The 22,893-nt window shown below is 43.4% G+C and overlaps 2 protein-coding genes across 2 annotated transcripts in view; one reads left to right on the top strand and one right to left on the bottom strand.

Annotated features, from left to right (window-relative positions):
* T265_13289 (hypothetical protein) overlaps nucleotides 1–4,326 on the bottom strand; it is a gene marked incomplete at both ends in the record, with an annotated part of 5,329 nt that extends 1,003 nt beyond the window's left edge. Inside the window, 3 exon segments of the mRNA XM_009168130.1 lie at nucleotides 2,255–2,446; nucleotides 4,044–4,175; nucleotides 4,180–4,326. Coding sequence (XP_009166394.1) covers nucleotides 2,255–2,446; nucleotides 4,044–4,175; nucleotides 4,180–4,326 — 471 coding nt within the window.
* The window catches only part of T265_13290 (hypothetical protein), a gene marked incomplete at both ends in the record, with an annotated part of 66,392 nt that overhangs the window by 12,178 nt on the left and 31,321 nt on the right, over nucleotides 1–22,893 (top strand). Inside the window, 6 exons of the mRNA XM_009168131.1 lie at nucleotides 6,610–6,866; nucleotides 7,955–8,061; nucleotides 11,158–11,242; nucleotides 13,421–13,567; nucleotides 17,728–18,060; nucleotides 20,296–20,481. Coding sequence (XP_009166395.1) covers nucleotides 6,610–6,866; nucleotides 7,955–8,061; nucleotides 11,158–11,242; nucleotides 13,421–13,567; nucleotides 17,728–18,060; nucleotides 20,296–20,481 — 1,115 coding nt within the window. The remainder of the gene's footprint in view (nucleotides 1–6,609; nucleotides 6,867–7,954; nucleotides 8,062–11,157; nucleotides 11,243–13,420; nucleotides 13,568–17,727; nucleotides 18,061–20,295; nucleotides 20,482–22,893) is intronic.

Here is a 22,893-nt window from a genome sequence, read left to right as displayed (position 1 = left end):
TGCTGAAAACCCTTCTACAGCCCACGACCGGTTTGGTCCTTCTTGAGGCTCATCAGGCAAGCGCAGTCCCCAAGGTTCCATCAACCTTATGTTCTACTCGTAAGCTGTCGAACAGTTTTTAGCACCCTAATGAGTAGGGAGTTACGTATAATTCGAACGGACTCCACATGTTCAACAAGCCTACTAACCGCGAATGAACGTTATACCACAGTCAGCTGATGTGTGGATCTCGATCGATTCCACTGAAAGATCTCAACAAGAGTAAAACAGTCGCTCATTCATTTTTTTCTTGAATATCCCTGGATTTCACACACTGGTCCATCCCAAGATCACATACATATATAAGGGACCGAGCAAAACTACTCACTTCATAGAAATCCCCAAGTTTTCGAAAGCAAAACTAACGCTGGAAATAGAACTAGCATCGAAATATATCCTTGAATAACCAAAACATACAGAATGGATCAAACTGTCGTAAAACACTATTCAAAGTCCCTTTTCAAAAATCCAAACAATTAGGTTTGACACGAATCTAAATCAAGAAGGATTCCTTTCGCTATTTTGGAACACTCTATATAATACCATTGTATAGGGTAACCATTTAATCTGATCGACTTTGGATACCACGATCAAGGCTTAGCTCGTGGTAAGAGTGTCATAATAGTTAGTTTTCATGCTATCCATGAGTGTCAGCTCATAACAGATAGGTTCATGCATATTTTTGTCTAAGTTGACCATGATCGAGTGCATATGTTCATGAGTTCGGGGAACTGTTTGTTGAAAAATCCTGGGAGTGGCATTTATACTTATCTTGATTCAATGCAATTAGATATTGTATAACCCAACGTGATTCCACCTGGGTTGATAGCTGTGACTACAAACTGTAGGTGATGGATGGACTTGTGGTTTGCGACGCCCACACGACTGTACTAATTATCACCCAACTGACAACACATAGTTATGGGTTCAGGTTTGGGCTTCACGCAGCTTCACGTAATACTACTACCATACGGATACACACGCTCGTTAGGGACAGTCAGTTCCTTTTGTGGCGCCTTGCAAGGCGCATCCACTTTCGCATGTATACATCTACTCACCAGCTAGAATTTATTTGGTGAAACTATCTTTTGAGCCCTGAGAGATGTATCTTCTAGAAATTTTCAGTCACCCTCAATTAGACCTACGCAATCCATCGGCTTATTGGATGAATTTCTTCTTCGGATGACGTTTGCTGATCAACACACTTATCTGACACCGTACGGGTCACAAAACCCTGGCCTAGTTGAATTAGTTGCCGGTCATCAGTTTGCTCAAAATTTTAAATCCCATTCAGTTGCGAACTGACTTTTATTCAATCCGCATTACGTTTCACGTGCTGAAAAATCTCCCTACAATCTTTTGTTTCTTATCCACAGGTAACGAAGGTATGCTGACACCAACACTGATGCATGTAGTTAGTTTGTAAAAATGCTTTTGGCCCAGATTTGTGCACATTTGTGGGTCAGTGATCGATAGTTTTATGTTCATTATTGGATATGCTTGAGACCTATGCACCTAATTCCCTACACAAAGATTCAATTAGTCCANTCCCTACACAAGATTCAATTAGTCCACACATGTGTCAAGTGCACAAAGTCTCTCACTTGTCCATCTTGGTTTCGTAAGCTAAACTGACCACTTTGCCTCTTCTTTAAAGGTTTCTTGCCAACTTTCGGGCCGTGCTTCGTAAACCTCTACGGTTCACCTCGTGAATATTCCGATTTACCTGATAAGTATGTAGCCTTGAATTTGGGCAAAGGTGAAGGGGTCGCGTATCGCGGTCGGGTCCTCCTGGAACTGATTACGGAATTGTTGGAAGAACCGGTGAAAAATGAGGTCAAACCCTTGGAGTCGGACACGATCGCGCGCATACAGGTCAGTTAAAAAATGTCAAATCGCATCGATATGCAGTTGACCGTTAGATGATGGGGTCTTGAAACCTGAACTTGAAAACCGCACTTACACGACTACATTCCCAACGAATTACGACTATTTTGCGAAACGGTAAACCGAATATCAGTACGATGAAGGACTAGATGTTGGAGAGTGTGCGATTTTCACGCACTTCGTACTCAACCAATAAAAACGCTGTTCACCTTCTACCGCAGTAAATTTCACTCATCCTTTTACCTGACGGCCCTCCTCGTAAGGATCCTTCTAACGATATAACCAGAATATTATTTGTAGGATTTGTAGAATTCAGCTCACATCTGACTAGGAATTCTTGACAAATGGGCCAATCGATCGACACAAAAAGGACAGTTAGTGGGTCGTCGTTCGAGCCATCGGGGCAACCAATCACATCACTCGAGGGGGAGCAAGTTCGCTTTTTCAGACGTGGTGGAGTTGCGGTAACACGCTTGCCTCGCATGCCGAGTTCAAACCATGGCACGGTCAAGGATGAGCTCTGCTAAGCTTTAAGAACAGCGAAACTCTAATCCAGTGCTTCCTCCGTTTGGTGTGAACTTATCAGAATGTTTGTGCCAGAGCAGTAGGACGACTGTTCAAGCGAGATTGATCTCAGCGTGGATTTTACAACCATAAAACTTACATAGGGTAGGGTATTTAGCTGCTTTTCCTGCTAGAATGCGACCAGTTCTCGAATAAGGCCACTTTTTTCGCCATTATGAAGAGGCTGGCCACAGTGGGCATTAATTTGTTGCAATTGAACTTTTCCATAACTCTAAGTAGCTTATTTGGGAGTGTGTTCTTTGTGTTCCACGATGTACACATTTACCACGATAGCGCTCTTTCTCTCAGGACGAAGTAGTAGAAATTTTTGAACGCCCTTGGAAGGTGAGCCATTTGGGAAAATTAAAAACAGTTCGTTTCAAACAGATACCTGATTCTACGAAGACACTCCACAGAGAGAGTGAGACACCCAATCTTATCAGTCACTCCCCTTTCTCATGTGATCTCATCAGACCTCAACCAACAAGTCTCAAAATTGCAAAACTTTCGGCTCTTGGCTCACTGTCTGTTTACTGTGATCCAATGTCCGGGTGTCAGCTGTGATATTTCTACCATTATCACTGCATCATTGTATCGTTTTACGGTGACGTCAGTGAAATTGCCACTCCATCTAAGAATTCGACAGTTAGTCAACAGATTCAAGATCGCCTTTCCCAGGGGGATGGTTCCCTCCCTCAAATTTGTCATTTGCTCCGGAGTGGTCCACTCCTATTGAGACTACCATACAGCAATAGCTGGACATCCCTTCCAAAAACAACCAAAAAGTGGCACTAACTATAGCATTATATCTACTTGCGTCCCGCCTAATGCCACAACTCATGTTTATCTAAGTAATCTACCAAGAGGAATGTGAAATCCATTTGGTCTTAGCCTCTAGGCATCTAGACGTTTTGCTCATAACCACTGGTTTTTAAACGTCTTCGATAATCATCAGTGGCTGGAAATTTTCCGTTCTCAGCGACTGGGTAGTGCTTATCCCTCCTGAAAAATTCAACGCCGTCAAACAGTTCTCCCCGCCCCCAAACACCCACATATCCTTAGTCAGTAGAAGCTGGGATAAGCTTTTTTCGTGCCATTCACCGCTAGCACGCTAAATATAAGCATAACTGCTTCATTTTGTTTATCAAGGTGAGTTCGTAAATGTGCAATTTCTCAGAGAAGTCGATGGGACCAAAGATCAGGAACTGCTTGTGGGGAGCTTGCACGGATGACCAGGTTTTTGTGTGCGTGAGGGGTTGAACATCTCACTGTCTAGTGAGTTTAACAACAGTGGCTGTAGCTGACGGTAAAACTGAAGGTACAATTCCTGTGACACGGAATTAAAATGCTACTGAATTAACGGCTACTATTCACCTGCTATCAGAAAAGTTATTGTGGTTCTCGTGTGAAAAAAATTCGTTCTCGATGCTCTCACGAGTAGTTTTTCTTCTTATCCCAGAGTAGTTTAGACAAAACCGTCACGGTAGCCACTACTGTGGGAATAATTCACCGAGTTCTCTATTGAAAACCTTGACGAAGTGCTTTTTACTCACTGCATAGTGTACAAGACCGTTGCTGAGAGACCATTGTCCCAGTAAAACGGGAACCATAAAAACCACGGGACCAAAAAAATACCTTTGTATTTCAAGTAGAACACACGGTTGACGGAAACTCGGGGACTGTGCCTACCTGATAAGCCCCAAAAAGGGCGAAACCGGTTGCGGGCTGTCGACGAATTTTCAGCAACCTTGTGAGTAGTGCATTACGAATACACGTGTATCGTGATATCTCGAATATCGCAACGAGTGAAACATGAGGCGGCCTGGTGCAGCACATTCAGTTGCCTGGAAACATCACAAACGAGCGATTCAGCTGGGTTCTGGGTGAGTATCTCGCAAAAACCAGATTAGTTTGCAAAAGAGTTTATTTCGTTAACACCTTCGTATTGTATGACGTTGCTCCTCATCTGAATTCCCTCTTTGTCCTTCTCTAAGGAGCTGCACATTGCATAGGCCTATTCACTTATTCCCATGATTTTCGTCACCTAGAGGAAGGCCGGCTACACTTCACTGACTTTTCTACAATTCTTCATATCTCATTATTGCACATTATAAATAATAGGTGCCTATATTATATCATTTGGCGTCGTTGGTTTTACGACTGCACATTAAAGTAGGCAAACGCTCAGGCAGATGCCGATTTCTGGCGAACGTGTTTTCCAAACCGATTGCAAAAAAAGTCGACAGCAGTATCAGCAACAGCTATCAACTAAATGAATTTTGCATGGCGAACCATTGTTTCATTCAGCGATTTGGGATTGGGTAATCAACACCCACAAATTGGTCGTAACAGCGAATACCTTTGAAATGTGACTTCAGCTTTCACAATGGGCAGTTTGTTATTGGTACAAATATCTGAGGGTACCAGTCATGCACTGAAGGTATGTATGTACAATATATATCTGCCGGGTTCTATAGTTTCGTGGTTCCCGCGACAGCATCTACCAACGCCATTGAGCTTGCTGGTTTTGATTTTCGTGCTTCGCTGCTTAATAATTTCAGCCCTGTACAAGTTTGGTTAAAATGGCTCTTTGGTATGGGTGAATCGCGCTACCAGGCTAGCCTGGTAATAGTTCATATGACCCTTTTATTCATATCCTTGTGAGAACTGTTAACATGAGGTTCCTTCTAAAGCGATGACTACTTCGGAGACACGAACGGTTAACTTCTGGAAGTTTATTTCCACTGATCACATCTTCGAACATCAGAAATATATGGGGCACATTGGCGCACTGGGAGCTTGTTCCACGGATGCCAAAGCTAGCTTAGTTATCCAGGCTGATGCAGCTGTCCAAGCAAACGAAGTCGTTGAGCACAGTCGTTGGTTCTGACTGGTTTGACACTCCTGTAATGCCCGACAGATTTTCGGTAAAGAAAAATAGCTGCTTCCACCGCCGAAACTAGTGTTCGCGCTTAATAATCTGTCCAGAGCAAAGGTTGGATCTGTGCATCCTCTCCCAGAACAATTACAATAGGCACCCACTTTTCAAAATCCTATCAACGGGCAGTCTACCCAGATTTTCGCACTGTATTGCTCGATCTCTCCCACGCAAATCAAATTCACAGCTCACTCATCTGTGCATCCTCTCCCAGAACGATTACAATAGGCACCCACTTTTCAAAGTCCTATCAACGGGCAGTCTACCCAGATTTTCGCACTGTATTGCTCGATCCTCTCCCACTAAATCAAATTCACAGCTCACTCCCCATACTTCTGTTTAGTGTATTAACAGTTAATATGTGTTATTGTCGTTGACGGTCCCCTTATGTGACACCCATAATGTGGCGCTGATTTCTTTCAGGTACCCAGGTCGTATTAGTTAGAAAGTTGTTTGAAAGTAGAGGGTGGAGTTGTTGAATCTTGAAACGAGAAGCATAAATGTAGCATAAATCGAGCGTCTTCGGTGGCTCAGTCCCGTTTGTGGAGTCCGTCCACTAAGTGTCTTTTCTTTCATGCTACACGTAACGAGTCTTCTCAATTGGGGATTTGCCAAGTCAGTGAATATACACTCATTTGCAAACTAATTTGTTTTTTTTGTAGGACTCACCTGGAACCCAGCTGAGTCTCTCGTTTGTGATGTCTTCAGGCAACTGAATGTGCTGTACCAGGCAGCCCCATGTTTCAGTCGCTACGATATTCGATACATGTATATCTTTGTAATGTAGTACTCATAAGGTTGTTGAAAATCCGTCGACAGCCCCAAGTAGAACATAAGGTTGACGGAAACCCGGGGACCGCGCCTACTTGATGAGCCCCAAAAAGAGCGGAACCGGTCGTGAGCTGTCGACAGATTTTCAGCAACCCTATGAGTAGCACATTACAAAGATCTACCAAGTCCTTTTCCACTTCATAAAGTTTAATAACTTTCACTTGGGTTAATCAATGACTCTAAACTAATTCATCACAGTCGCTAGTGGACTTTTCGACTTATTTAAAGCATGTCGAAAATGCATTGTGTGGCTCTGAACTATGGTGATAACTGGCTGCAAACTGTCCTCTCTTTACTAAAGAAATCGTTGAGGAGAAGAAAATACCGCCTCTATACAGCTTTTTTGTCAGCCACAATGATATCCGAAGAGACCGGTTCCCCTGTGGAATTCGAAGTCAGCATCGGAAATCATGGAAATAAACTGGACGAATCTATCACTCCGTGTGCTTCGACCACACCGCCGACAAACCCGGTATACGATGGCCAGGCCTACTACTATCTACCGTGGGGAAATGATAAACCGTGCACCGTGGTTGATTCACAGTGGGAGGATATATCCCATCGGTTGTGCGCGGTTAATATGCTTCTGAAAATTGCGGACAGGCTGGTAAGTCATTGCGCTGTGTTGTTTGGAAGGAATGTCCCACGTGACTAAATCTGAAAGAGAAGGCATAGTTGCCTCTGTTGCGAAGATATTTGATTTTGCGAGAGACTCACCTGGAACCCAGCTGAACTTCTCGTTTGTGAGTTTCTTTTGTATTCGAAAATGATGGCTCAAAATTCGCTAAACATCTTCGCAAGGGAACCTCAAGGCAGCCTGTGGGGCGGAGAATATCAATGTGCTATCGACAACAAGAGACCCCATCAAGTCTTAAGCTCCAGTAATTTTATCACACATATGAGCTTTAAAATATCAGAGAATTCTGATTATTTTAGCTTGTGAAAAGGGCAGTAAGCTGAAGCCAGTAATGCCGCTCACATGTGAAACACAAGGATAAAATACCGAAGGAACTCTGAGAAGTTTTGTGAACAAGTTATTGCACAGCGATAAACAACCGCTTCCAGGGTCTTACCTCTATGGGTTGTAACGTGAAACGTCTGTTGCAACGTTAATTAAGTTATGCAGGTGATTTGACCTTGTGTTATTAGAAGATGGGAAGTCAGTGCTACAAATATATTGAAAAAGTGGTTGATTTATTATCCTGTTAGGTGAACTTTCGTACTGAAGCTTCTTTGTTTCCCATGGGATAGAGTCCTCTACTTTGCCACACCTTGTTCAGGCGAAGGTCATAAAATAGCTCATTCATAATTTAAGATGTCCTTGGGGATTCCGAACACTGCGTCAAATGTCACGGGTTAGGCACCCCATATCGGACACTTCAAATTCACCTTGACTCATTTAGAATCCCACCTCAGAACCTCAGTATTCTAATCAAGGACCAGTCGTGACCACATGCCATACGGGTTCCTGTATGTTTCAATATGTTTCAGTTCTGATTGCCGAAAGTACAAACAAATAAATAAATAAACACAGTACAAACTTATCTATGTGACATTGCGTATATTCACTAGGATATATCAAACTGGGCGTCAGACATCTAATGAACCTGAGCTTAGATTCAACGGTATTAGGCTGTACTATTTTTATTTCAATAATTCTACACCCAATTCACTAAACGTTGCTTCGTGTTTAAGGCCAGGAATATCGAAAAAATCAACGTGGCTGTCACCGCTGCTCTAATACCCGAAGAACAGGCCCAACTCGCGATTGCTTCGTTGGATGAATTTATCATGGACTGCAGGTAAGAAAAGGACAATTTTCCTGTAGAAAAAGAAACATTTAGAGGAAGTTCCCTCATCGCTTCTTCTAAGATTTTTTGAGAGATTTGTTACCCTCCTGTAAAGGTCGACTGACCACGGAGTTGCTTTACTCTTGAAGGGCCTTCTCAACCCTGTCAGAATTGGTCAGGGTACCAACTCTTGATGGCTGATTTCTCCATCCAGTAGAACCAAAGGGTATCCTTCCCACCTAGTTTGTGGACTTCGTATCTTTTATTCAAACACTCGTAGCCAAACCCGTCAGTGAAGATGCTGAAAATGTGAGCCATACGAGATCTTTCGTACTTGTGGGGGTCCATCAACTGGACATGGGTAAATCGTCACGTTGGCTGCTAGATTCAACCTGCCACCCTCCAGATCAAGCGCTACCCACCCCAATGAAACACTCGGTATGCGATACAATTGAACATAGAGATAATGAGATACGGCTAAACCAGAACTTCAGGATTTAGTGCAACAAAGCTGTACTGCATGAAACTTCGTATTCATTTCCTTATCTCATCAAACGCGTGATAGAGATTGCAGTAATAAATAGATGGAAAGGGAGGAAAACTACCATGTCTGTAGTTTGTCAACGCGAAGAAAAGCCACTTCTATCCGCCCAGATCGAGAGAACTCCATAACTCTACTGTTTGATGTGTTGAACGCGGTGTCAGATGGAGCTCCTGGATCGATGTGACACTTGTTGTTACTCGGATGATGGGCAAACAACTAGGTCAGCAGGACAGGACGATGTGACCTTGCTTGACCTTGTGGCTGTGTCAGTGCGCCTAATTGTTTCAGCTACCCCCGAGGCGTGCCCCCCCACCAGCCTAGACTACTCTTGCTGTGTGGCCGCGCATCCACATGTGACTCGCCAGATGTGCAGGTTTGGCGGACGCTGGCAACTCCGGGATTCGATTTGTCCTGTGACTGACCTGACAGTTAGTAGGCCGTCCACACTGCAGCAGTCAGATAGCTTATGTCCTTACTGACATCGTTCACTTTGAACGGTAGTTTAACGAGGACGTCAGTCTGAGGCGCAGTACCGACGCCCTCAGCCTGGGGTGCCTGTACATCCTGATGAGTACTTCGGGATAGTCGCCGGACCCCAAAGTATTTCCAGGATTATTGAGTTCCCGTTGAAATATCATTAATGCAGATTTCTTTGGCCCAATGGCGCGACTTTTTGATTAGACACAATGACACAACACTAAAGTCACATCGTCATTCCCTGCCACACTGACCGTTTTCCCGTCATCCGAGTGACAATAAGCACCACATCGGTCCAGCAACCACATCTAATATCATCACATCAAGTATCAGAGTTCTGGAGTTCTGGAAGGCCACCACCATTGAAAAGAAGGCCTTCGCTGCGGAGTTATCCTCTAAAAATGCCAACCGACCGGTCACAGACTATTGGACAGGGAAACAAAATCCTCATTTGGATCTTATTTACAGAAACTGGAAAACATTCATTTTCTCCTGAACGCGTCTTCTTGAAATTTCCTGGATATTCATTGACTCCAATCATTCATTGCTCAAATCCAAGCAAATGTTACAGAGCGATTCCACGAATTCCGCAACAGATCTCCCCTTTTCAGGAGACGCAAAGCGAAATTCCGACAACACATACTACTCGCATGCCTCCCATCAGTAATATCACCGGTACACCATTAGCAAACGTAAGCTAGATGTGGGTAGACAGAAACAGCTTTTCTTTTCATTGACCCTATTGTGGTAAACTGTAGGCATAGTGATTTTTTTCATTTTTCATTTGTGTATTAGTGTGACCTGTATTACACGCCTGATGAGACAGCACAATTAATCCGAAACATCGTGCAACACAACGTTGCTGAATTGCACCTTTAAGTTTTTTCTCATTGTTCCATCAACCCTAATCTCAATTTTATCACACAAATAATTAGATCCATCGAGTATTTCGGTGGTTTGTGGAGTGCGTGATCTGGAGAGTGGCAGGTTGAATCTAATGACCGACAGGAGTTTTATTAGATCCATCGAGTATTTCGATGGGTTGTGGAGTGCGTGATCTGGAGGGTGGCAGGTTGAATCTAATGACCGACAGGACAGTCCCCTATAGGTTTGAATCCACCACACGGTGAAAGAATTAAATCAGTTTGCGAACACCGTAAACTATATAAGTTTGGACAGCTTAAGTTTCAGTTCATCAACAATTCACCTTATTGATTTTTCTACCAGGTGATCTGATTGGTCCACATTATCTTTACAGATCAGACTTCATTCTCGAGTCTTACACACGGTGTTTTTGAGGGCACTGGTTATTACGGGGACAATAGTGCAGTCGGTTGTGCACTTTCATGGTAGAATCATTGTGGGATTCGGTACGGCTGAGACAATACGAACACAGTAAGGTTGAGAAACCATGCAACCGATCAAACACCAATGATCAGCAAATGTTCCCATGGTAAAGTATCAGTAATCTTTCGACCACTACCCAGCAAGTATAACTTGAGATCATGAAATGTGATCGATAATATATACCACAATTCTCCTAAGCATATTATGAACGAGAGATTCCTTTATTGCCATCTCAATTTATAAGTGAATGCTCACCTCTGTGTGTTTGATAGTATCTGTTGGACAATTCACAACACACGGCCTTTGCCTGTAATTCCTTTGTTTATTTATTTCTTATTTATCAGTTTATTAATTAATCAATTTGCTTATTTAATCTAGCCGTCCTCTGCCACCATGGGAAGCAGAAAACAGTCCAGAAACAGAACTAGATAGATGTCTACGAAAGATGCGCGAAACCGAACTACGCTCTTTGCACGCTCAGGCAATACATACGAGAGAAACCGTGTCAACAATTGAAGATGCACTAACGCAGCTGAAAAGCTATCATGACGCCATTCTGAACTTATCGGTTGAGGTATGGCCTGTATGCAAACCGAATCCGTTCCTGTATCGTTTCTTTATCGTTTGCTATAGCAAAATGGTGATGTGGTTTCTTCCATTTCTTCCTTCCAGCCTCAAAGAAGCCTTCCAGATATAGTCATCTGGATGCTCAGTGGAAGCAAACGGGTTGCGTACTACAGAATTCCTGCCCATGAGGTCCTCTATCACGCGACTGAAGATTACCGTGGCCGATCGTGCGGTATTACGCAAACTATAAATCTTCAGGTGAGTAGCATTCTTGACCATTAGTAACGGCACTCTTCAGAACTCCTCCAAGTATCTATTGGAATGAGGCTAAGTTGAGCATATCAAAATCATCGCTTGGTGGCATGCGAGATGCCCTACAGTAGGGAGTGCTCGTAAAACTTGTTGAGTTTTTTGTTGGTAGTAAAAAAGTTAATCCCCGTTCTTGCATTACCAAAAACGACATACAACTTCTGGATTAGTATCAGTGATTGGTACATCGAGACAAGCCAAATGATAAAATGTTTCATAATTTTTTACTGAACGTCACGAAATCTTATTAAGCGGATATCTGAAACGTAAGATCTGACGAAGGAAAACGCTTCAGATGCCTGGAAACACGAAAATCCGTTTAAATGGACAACCGTGTTGAGCCAAGCCGAAGATGTCTGTCTATGTTATCGTTGTGAAGATAAGGTATTCGTTCACTTGTAGCACCCTTCCGGTGCCTGGCTGCCATGCCACCCAAAGGAAACACGAGGCTACCCAGGTCTGGACAGGATTAGTCGAGATTCAGACGTTGGGTTCGAACCACGGGTCTTCTGGTCAGTAAATTCGCTTTCTAACCACTGAGCCATCTTGCTTTAACGTTATAGTGGATAGTAGTTAAGTTGAACTCATGAGTTGAAAGAGAACAATTCAGAATACGGGCGGAACATCCGCCTCATTAGTTACCAAACAGCAACGAGTATTTTTACACAATGAAACACAACTCCTCAACGAGTGTGTCTGGCAACTAAATGCATCTAGCTCAAATTTGAAGTGATCAAATGAGCGGAACATTCGCCTCATTAGTTACCAAACAGCAAAGAGTATTTTTACACAATGAAACACAACTCATCAACGAGTGTGTCTGGCAACTAAATACATCTAGCTCAAATTTGAAGTGATCAAATGTGCTACCGGGTTTGAGTAATCTCCAATGCTTTTAAGATGGACTCTATTGGTGCTTTCGGAAAGAGAACTCGCTATAACTTTTCTAAGCTTCAAACAAAGTCAACTCCAGCACACTGGTTTAGGTTGTTCAACAATTAGCTGTGCACAAAAAATGAGTGAAGCTACATACACGATGATAACAGGTCTCGGTGGTTCTTAGTATTCGTCCGGCACATATCTATGGGGTTCGCACGGCCACACACCTATCCCGCGCTTAGGCAGCGGCAGCATAAGTAAGAACATTTTTGTAGCTACATAGCATGTTTCATGTCTCACATGTGGCCGGACAAGTGGAATCCCCAGAAGATCGAGTGCCAAGTTGATAACAAGTATGAAATATTGGCAGTCACACAAGCGATGAGTTACAGCTATAACCTGGCGATATGTAACCTGTTACAGAAACCTTGATTTTAAGCCAGTAACGAAAGAGAGAAACGCAATCTACAATGCATTGTTCATGTCGGGACGTCAAGGTAAATCTACAATGGCTTATCGACAAACTGCCTGAAACAGAGTGCCGAACAGGATATATGATTGGGTATCCTTATATATAAAGATGACCATATACGGATAATCGATTACTCGACTACGTTTTGCTTCATGAAAAATCATGCAGATGGGCTTTTCGATTCATCATTGTATAGGCCTTCATCATCCTGCCAGCTTTTCTATCAAACCCTTCCATACACTCAAATTGATCACCTATAAGATTACTCAAAATAAATATCAGAAAATACTTAACACACTTTCAGCGTGCCAGCAGGAAAGTTTCAACTGATTTCCTTGGCAATCTCAAGAACTATGTTCTTTTCTCCTCAACTATATTACTAGAAGCAGCAGTAATTAATGCCGTTCAAGTATCATAAATAGCGCCATTTGGTCTCGTTCTCATTGGTTTTTCATAGTACAGTTTTGTCAGTCCGTTGGTTTTTGATGGGAGAAGATTTACCTAGCAGTGATGCATTTTAATCTTCTATGATACAAACAAGAGGTTCAGATGAATGTCAGCAAGTATCACGTCAACACCAACTTTATTGGCAAAGGAATATTGAACAAGACTTCTGTACATGTAACTAGAAAAGTAAATGGAGTTTCGGGGACTACGCGCCCCACGGAGTGCGAAACCGCTCGTGGTCTTCATTAACCTTACGAGTAGTGTAGAACCATCTATACTTTACTAACTTGACGTTTACCTTCCCCCTGTTTGTCAATATGCGCCTACAGAAACCCAGACTCAACAAAGAGGAAGATAGCAGCATGTGGAAAATCCCTGCTCAGCTGCGTTTGGTGATTTGGCTAGGGCTGGAGAAGGATCAGCATAACTGGAAAGATGTCCACACGGAAGCCAACACACAGGTCATGGCAGAGACGGTAAGTTAGTTTGTAAAAGAAAGGTGGTGGTCTTCTATCTGCCTGTCTGCCTGCCTGTATGTCTGCCTGCTGTCTGTCTGTCTGTCTGTCTGTCTGTCTGTCTGTCTGTCTGTCTGTCTGTCTGTCTGTCTGTCTGTCTGTCTGTCTGTCTGTCTGTCTGTCTGTCTGTCTGTCTGTCTGTCTGTCTGTCTGTCTGTCTGTCTGTCTGTCTGTCTGTCTGTCTGTCTGTCTGTCTGTCTGTCTGTCTGTCTGTCTGTCTGTCTGTCTGTCTGTCTGTCTGTCTGTCTGTCTGTCTGTCTGTCTGTCTGTCTGTCTGTCTGTCTGTCTGTCTGTCTGTCTGTCTGTCTGTCTGTCTGTCTGTCTGTCTGTCTGTCTGTCTGTCTGTCTGTCTGTCTGTCTGTCTGTCTGTCTGTCTGTCTGTCTGTCTGTCTGTCTGTCTGTCTGTCTGTCTGTCTGTCTGTCTGTCTGTCTGTCTGTCTGTCTGTCTGTCTGTCTGTCTGTCTGTCTGTCTGTCTGTCTGTCTGTCTGTCTGTCTGTCTGTCTGTCTGTCTGTCTGTCTGTCTGTCTGTCTGTCTGTCTGTCTGTCTGTCTGTCTGTCTGTCTGTCTGTCTGTCTGTCTGTCTGTCTGTCTGTCTACTGCCTTATGCCTCTGTAGTATTGTTTCTGTAAAGCAATTGAAAATAACACAGGGAATACTTCTGCATAGCTTCCAGCAGTTAGATAATGTTAAAGAATAAGCAAATGCCCACTGAGTATCAGCTCAGGCATGGGTTTGTCCAACTGGATTAAGGGAATACCGTCATTCATCGGAAATACTAGGACCGGTCGCTAATGTACACCGATTATAGTATCAGTGTTCTGTAAATGGATAGGATTCCTTCGGGCGAAGTTATAGAGAGCTAACCGATTAAGTGCATGTCAGAGTCTCAAGAGACCCCTCCCCCGAAAGTGAAGAAGTTGCAAAGAATTAAAATGACAGCATTGTACAAAAAGGTGGAATTTAAATTACTTTTTCTTAGTAAGTACTACTCATAAGGTTGCTGAGAATCCGTCGACAGCCCATGACCAGTTCCGCCCTTTTTGGGACTCATCGGGTAGGCAGCACATTCACTTGCCTGGGAATATCACAAACGAGAGACTCAGCCGGGTTCCAGGCGAGTCTCTCGAAAAACCAAATTAGTTTGTAAATGACTGTATATTCGCTACTTTCTCCTAGATTAGATTGTAGGAATCATCGAAAGTTGCCAGCAACCCACAGCTGGCGTTACCCCGTTTTGGGACTATAGCGGCAGTTCCCTAACGATAGTCTCACATCTTGAATCTCAGCCAAAATGAACTCTGAGGCTGACCCGCGCCCCATGTTCGGTTGCATCATACCACAAAGATCCATGCAAAGCTCATTCATATCTCCGATTTGCACCACTTTTATGTGCAAGTGGCTTTAAACGGAGTGCTTCTTGGTAGTTCAATGACAGATTAGAACTTTGTCGGTTTGCTCGTGGAGATAACAAGTATCTTTTGGAAATTCATCCAATCATCAGATGTCGAAAGGAAAATATGATAAAGGAATGCGTTGAGCCTGATGTCTTATTGACATGATGTTTGATATATGACACTGTTCTGAACAGCTCAAAAGAGAAAATTATTAGTCCTGTACTGTTTTCATAAATAACGCCTCGAGATCGTGCCCCAAACTGCACAGTACTGGCTATTTCATGTTATCACGTTGTGCACACAGCCATCTTTTGTTGAAGTAATCAACTGAGGAACAGAGAACTGGAAAGTGAAGCCAAACCGGTGCAGCAAAACGAAACCGGAAAGATTGGGGTTCACAAAATCTTCAAAACTCCATTGTATCAGAGCCTTCCGCTAGCAAGTAAGCCAAGTAAGAAACAATGGCTTGAATTGGAGCATCTAAGAGCGGGTAGTCAATGATCAGTTTTGAATGGGTCTTAATGGTCGGCCCTTTTTAAGTTGGTTTGTTTGAGGCACGGAGTTCTGCACCTCATCACCTAAGAAATAGTGTGCATTTCGCTTTAATCGACGAGCTACTCAAAGCTGATGCCGATAGTAAGATTGGATGTTACGCTTTGGCTGATTTCTATTATACAGACCATATTTTACCCCATCCTACTTTCTTATTTGTAGTATGAGAACCAAGCATCGATAGTCGGAAAATGGGTCACCACCAGGCCACCATTAACTCGGCCTCCATGGTCGGATACCACTGGACGTTTGGAGCTTACAAAAGAATCGTTCACTTTACCTCCTGGATGGAAGTGGTCAGGAGACTGGTTCATAAATCCGGAAATTTCATCTCTCTACAGAAAGGTTCTTTGCTCTTTTGATCACTTTTCTGTGCATGACGGTTTTTATGAACATGCTATTCCTATACCCAAGTCATTCCCTTTGGTTTTCCGGATGTTTGTTCATTGGTTCCAGATTGCACATTAGGATTGACATCTTTCGTAAAGCCGAGTATGACGGTTATTACGCCTTATTAATAATATGCCTAATTTCCTATACTTACCGGTGTGATATAGATGAGAACAAACGGAGCTAGTTACTTCTGTGTTGAAGGTTTATGATATTCCCCCGACCTACACTGACTTTATTTATTTACCATGCTATTTTATAAAACAAGATGTATCCACGGCATTAAAAAAGAAGTAGTATATTTTGTAAAACAGAAAAGTAAGATATCAGTAGTCCAATGATTTTCGCATCAAACGTATATGCGGTGGCTATCAATCGAACAAATTTTTCGTTAGTCAGCTGATTTGAAAGGATCAATAAACAGTACTAACACTAGCAAAGTGCCCGACAAAACTACACTTTCATGGTGAAACGCTTGACGTTTTTCGACTGGTCGGGATAGACATGTTTAACTAGGCGGTGTGCTTATACATTGGTCAACTTATGTTGCTCCCGCCAGGGGAAATTTCAGTCAAAAACCAAACTGATTTGCAAATGAGTGTATTTCTCGAAAACAGTCTAATGTTAGTTCAAGTGGAACATGAGATTGACGGAAACTCGGGGACTGCGCCTATTTGACGAGCCCCAAAAGGGGCGAAACAGGTTGCGGGCTGTCGAGGAGTTTTCAGCAACCTCGTGAGTAGTTTCCTTTATGAACATATACTGCGATATCTCGAATATCGTACCAACTGAAACATGAGGCGGCCTGTGTGCAGCACATTCAGTTGTAGAATATCATAAACGAGAGATTCAGTTAAGTCTCTCGTGAAAACCAAATTGATTTGCAAATGAGTGTATTTCTCGAATTCAGTCAAACTAGTTTCATTCTTCTGCCCAACCTCAACCAGAGACAAACACAGGGAGGTCAAGTGTGGGCTGTTAATGGTCGTGTCGTTACTCGTGTGACCTGACATGCCCGGTAGCGCGGTATATTATAGGTTTTATAAATGAGAGGTCAGCAATGCACAATGAATGCTACAACGCTAGCCAAAATCTATTTGGTGGATCTGTAGTACGCCCCCATGCTCCAACCCCCTAGCTCCGTGCATCTTTTTCAGCGTACGCGCAGGGGACATCCCTTCTTGAAAGTTTTCTCACCCATAAGGGAAATTTCATTACGGAGAATAAGATTTGCACTCATTCGGGTTTTGGATGCAAAATGGTTCGGCCACCCAACAGTCACACAATCATTATTGCTGTAGCTTAAGTCTGCAAGCCTGTGTGCCATGTTTACCTCCTAAAATCTTGAACCCCTCCTTTAGGTGACACTTCCTTCGATCCAGAAGTATTTGCATAAATGGGATAAAAACACTACGGAAACCAAGGCCTATTCTCACTTGCAAGCTAATTCGGTTTTAACGGTGGACCTAAATGTATCCCAGCTTAAGAATATCATAGACGAGAGATTCATCTGTGAGTCTCCCATCGAAGTCTAATTTTTATGCAGATGAGTGTTGACTGAAATTTCCTGCAATTTGGGTTCAAGTAGAATGTGAGTTTAACGGAAACTCGGGTACTGTGCCGACGTGATGCGCCCACAGTGGAAGGACGATGGGCTGTCGTTGAGTTTTCAACAACCTTGTGTCTAGTTTTCCTTATGAAAATTCAAACAGTCTTCTTCCACTTAAATGAAACAATGTGCCATTTTTTGTTATCTTCCTATCGTTTGCGTTTCATCTTTGTAGGATTGCGGACAAACCAGTTTTGTGGAAGATTTGTTCTACAACGAACAACGAACCGCGACCACCACTTGGGCACCTGCGCTACCTACTCATACAGATGCACAAGGGGAAGCCAGAGAGAGCCCTGTCGACTTCCCTCTGCCTGATGGTTGGGTTTGGGACGGGGATTGGGAGATAGACTACAATCGACCATGTGACAATGAAGGCTTTGAGTACACAGTCAATGCCGCGCTTGGAGGGTATATGTCTGTGGAGAAACGCTTCCACATGTTTCGGCGACGCAGGGTTATTCGTCGGAGAATACTCCAAGAAACCTCTGTGATAATAAAAAAAGAAGTGGGTACAAGTAAACGTTTTTCTATATTGTTCTCCAGCAGTTTGAGTTTTTGGGTGAAAGTCTACCGATTTGTAGTGCGGCTTAAACACCTGTGAGCTTTCCAACAACGTGAATCTCCCAAAGCAGTGGTCTTGCTAGGGTCTACCATATACGCAATTCATGAGCTCGTTTCAAGAAGACAATAAGACCGAAATAGATATATCAAAGGGGATTCTGACAAACCTCAATTGTCTTGTGACTAATTTCATCATGGGTTGTTTCGTCTTTTTGAGGTTAACCTTTCACACGTTTCTCCAACGCCCAGTCATCACAAACTGACATAAAAGCTATGCCCGATTAAAATCTCAGGACCACAGATACTGGTTAGACCATTTAGACTTAATGAATACGGCTTATGGGCCAGATATTCAAGGCGCCTTGGCACGTTGGCAACAAGACTTTGCTTACCAGCATCCTGGTTTCACAATTGTTTGACATTTGCCCCTGGAGTACTGTTCATTCCGTGGCATACTTCATTCACAGGTGGTAGACAAGATTCAAGGCGCTTGGCACGTTGGCAACAAGACTTTGCTTACCAGCATCCTGGTTTCACAATTGTTTGACATTTGCCCCTGGAGTACTGTTCATTCCGTGGCATACTTCATTCACAGGTGGTAAACAAGAATGAAGCATCTACACTTGTGAATTATGAAAGGCCGTTGCATTTGGGTTACTAAGCGGTGATCTGTGAATGTTTCGGGTGCTCACTAACATATAACGCGAAGACAGATAAATGCTAGTGCGGAACTGCTTACGGTTACAAGACAATTTACGCCTGATAGTTCTTGATCAAAATAGTTGGAACAGTGTGATATATTTATAGGAAGGGGTTACGAGCGAAAGGGCAGGATATTACCAACCACAAATGTCGAAAATTCAAGAAAAAGATAAGTTCAGGCATTGTGGACAATTATGGCCCGTTCTGTCTCCAAAACTTGTCAACCATTCAGTATGGAAATTCAATAAAAGTGAACGTGCACCGTGACGAAATATGCAAATGTCCGAGAAACCAAACGCGATCAATAATAAAGATTCCCGTTCTGTAAACTTGTCAACCATTCTGTATGGAAATTCAATAAAAGTGAACGTGCACCGTGACGAAATATGCAAATGTCCGAGAAACCAAACGCGATCAATAATAAAGATTTACTTTCGATTAAACTCGCTTTTCCTCACGTGTTATACGAATACTTTCGGTATTGTTGACTGATTAATGTTGTACAATTGCAACATAGAAGTACTGTTTACCAGAGAATGCCCCACGCTGCAGTGCGGAAGGAAGGAACTTAGCAACAGCCGTGTGATTTGGGGGACATACTTCCACTTTCAGTCACCAGAACAATTATCCAGGCTTCGAAATTGAGGTTTTATTGACGGTGAATGCTTGCAGCTCATTTAAGAGGGATAAGCTTAGTTTTTTCTGACGAAACCACACAAACTTCACAAACTTCACTCCTGTCGATTACAGGACATTTGCTGACTTGTGCAGAGCAGCCCGATGGCTAGATGTTCATCAATAGGTAATTTATTGACGCACAAGTTTAAAAAAGCTGAAATGCTTCAATCTGAAGAAGCTATCTATTTAGCGTTTCGTCAGCAAGAAATCTGACCGATTATTGGTCGTCCGACTTCTGAACGATTTGGACGCATGTGCTGAACCATGTAGAATTACCTAATTCTTACATTGCATTCAAATTAAACGGGCAGCCACTTGTTATTGGATTGACAAGTGTGAATTTCGGATCCCAATATCAGGCGACTAATACCTTCATCGTATATCAAATGAATCCCACACGGCGCGAAGCGTGCTGTTTCCGGACAAACTGCTTCTGCTTTTTGTTATTCGCCCTTTAAAAAACCAAGCCCGTCATCTGGTAATTATCAGGTCCTCCTTGAGAATCGTCAACGTTAGGAGTTGTTCTGGCAATTGTCCAGCTGTCAGATTCTTAAATAACAAGTGCCGATACGCTTGATTTTCGTATAGCTTACAATCTAAGATGCTCTGGATATAATTGGAAGAGAAAGGCCCAGCACCACAGGTAGATAGGGGTGATAAAAAAGCACCCTCACATTTATCGCTGAGTTTATCCTGCAGTCTGGTAAGGCGTGTACCGTACCTTGATGTTCCGTAATTCAGGCGGCGCGTGATGTCGCAAGTTGAGTCCCATTTCACCCTTGCACTTATATCTTTTCAGACCTTTATGCCGGAAACAGATGACGCCTGGGAATATGCGTTTAACTTCGATGCGAAGTTCCATGCCAAAGAACGAAAAGTGGACATGGTCCGTCGGCGTCGGTGGCATCGAATTATGGTCCCGAGCAGGGAAAATATCGATGACGGGAACTATGTGCTGAAACTTGAGGGTGCCGACAAGTCGACGGTAGGTTGAAGTAATTTTCAGAGGAGCAGGTCTTTCAAACTTCATGAAGAAGACAGTGGTCTAACTGACGTGTTTCTTGTCTTTTTCACAGAAGGGACAGGGTCCCCTGGCGGTTCCGAGAATTTACCTCAGACATCAGAGTAAGTAGTATCTTTCTCACCTAATTGTTGATTTGCGTTCGCTGATAATTGGCATCGCTGTGAGTTCCGATCAAATACAATCGATATCTTTGAACCGCTGAACCACAAAAGATCGGAATTATGAAACTTCCTCTTCACATGACAAACAGAAATTTAAGTCAAAGTTTTCTGTGGCAAACCTGTTTGCAACAAGATACAGGGAGCCCTATTACCACTGTACAAAAACTATAATATACGGATTGGCATTTCCGTTTAAAACAGACCATTCACACCATGATTTGTGTGACAAGACACATATGGAATTTGCACGAAAGTTAAGGCGAACCGAGAATGCCAATCGGAGGGAACAGAAGTAAGCTGCTTGCGTTGAAATGATGAACCTCGCAGAAAAGTTGCTGTCAACTCCTACTTTTTCCAAAGGCAAGAAACGCCTCACAAGATGTTAATTAGCATTCCAAGGTGGAGACAGGGTGTGCAGTCGTTTGCTGTGCTCTGTTTGGCATTAAGTGGCTGTTATATCTGCTGATTCGTCAATCTTTGGTGTCTGCTGCTGACCCGCTCCAGTGCCTAGTGCCGGAGAAAAAAGACTCACAGAAGGGAACAAAACCGCTATATTCCGAACAAGCGAGTGCGAGAGCGTGAGTGCGTGCGAATGCAAAAAGTACAACGGTCTTAAGCTATTTATTGGAAGGGCCCTGCCTGAACTTGGTCCAATGCTGATGCACACGGTCTGGCTTTGGTAAGGGGCTGCGACGTGCTGCATATTGCGGGGGCGTTTTGCTGACCCTGATCAACGCTGACTCGCGCTGTCTGGGTTTGATACAAGGCTGTGAAGCGCTGCATATTGAGGGGGCGTTGTCTATCCGGTCAAGATCTAGCGGAGTTGAGAGTCTCGGTAGATTTCGGGCATTCAGTGGTTGCTTCGAGGAAGCTGACCCTCTTGATAGTGGCGAACCCGGAACTCTCTGTGAAATGCGAAATTATTGTCTGTCTGCGTCTCCCTGAACAGTGCTTCAACATGAGTTTACAACCACTGGCTTTGTTAATTGTGTACAATGTACTCATTCCTCGGGTGTTTATCCTCAAGTGGGACATCTGGACCAAATACGTAATGTGCTCTTTCAGGACCTCGAAATTTAATCTTCCAAAAGTGAGACCCTCATGCAGTTTTATACACATAGTTAGATGTTCGTGCTCGCAAGACAGGAGACCACAGATAAAATATCTGTGTAAGCCAATCTTATCTCACCTTTATTCCAGTGTTAGGTGAATGCAAACAACGAATCTCATCGTAGAGTTAGATTGATTTAATTTGCTCCGTCAACTTTGCAGAGTTAATCGGGACGGATAGCCACTCGTGCATCAGCTGGTGCCTCGACCTACCCTGCCCAGCTACCCAGGCACACACCATGCACGCGAACGAAAATCCAACCAATTCGATTAGTGCAAACATATCTCATCCAGTGACCAGCCGCCCCTGCGGTCTACACCCTAACACAATCGTTAGCTCCTAGGTTTGACCCAGTCCCAAACTATCCAGCGGTCGCATCCTCCGCTTCAATTTTCAATCAGCACTAAAACCACTTACTGATTCGTTTGTTAACAAAATAGATCCATAAGATACACGCGAATTTTTTCGTGAATTTCAGATTCAAGTAGAACATAGTGATGACCGGAGCTCTGGGATTGTGCCTGCCGAGAAGGATGAAACCGTTCGTGGGTTACCGAAGGGCCTTCAGCAAACTCACGAGTAGCGGGTTCTTCATCCTACGGAAACAGGAAATCTCTCATACTTAATTACTCTAGTCAACAGCGTCATTGACCACAAACCATCATGTTCGTCTCTCCGATCTTGGTAAACAGCAGTGCGGTTGCCAATATCACTATGACTGGATAACTGAGACCCATTTAGGTCAGCTATTGGAAAGGTTCACCTTGACCTCACTTATCCAGGAGTCGATGTTGCAGAAAACAGTAATTGAATGTGAGTGTGTGGACAATTGTCCCATGCTCGTAAAGTTTTGGACTCATTCTTAGCTTGTCCTTATATGACTGTCTTGTGTGCATACGGTATTTCGCGCAATGTACATGTGACTGGGATTGGCCACCGTCGCGTGTTAGAGCTCTCAAAAGTTGCCACCGCAACACAGTGGACCAAACCCTAGGTCGCGACATTCACAAGTCTCGGTCCAGAGGTTTCCTTGCTCCAAGCCCCACTGTACACGCCCCTAAAGCACCCAAAACAAAGCCCATGCGTCAACGTGTCTGTTGA

This window comes from Opisthorchis viverrini (assembly GCF_000715545.1).
Source record: "Opisthorchis viverrini unplaced genomic scaffold opera_v5_52, whole genome shotgun sequence".
Taxonomy (NCBI): domain Eukaryota; kingdom Metazoa; phylum Platyhelminthes; class Trematoda; order Opisthorchiida; family Opisthorchiidae; genus Opisthorchis; species Opisthorchis viverrini.
Note: the sequence above shows the minus strand (reverse complement) of the source record. Positions and strands in the feature narration are given on the sequence as shown.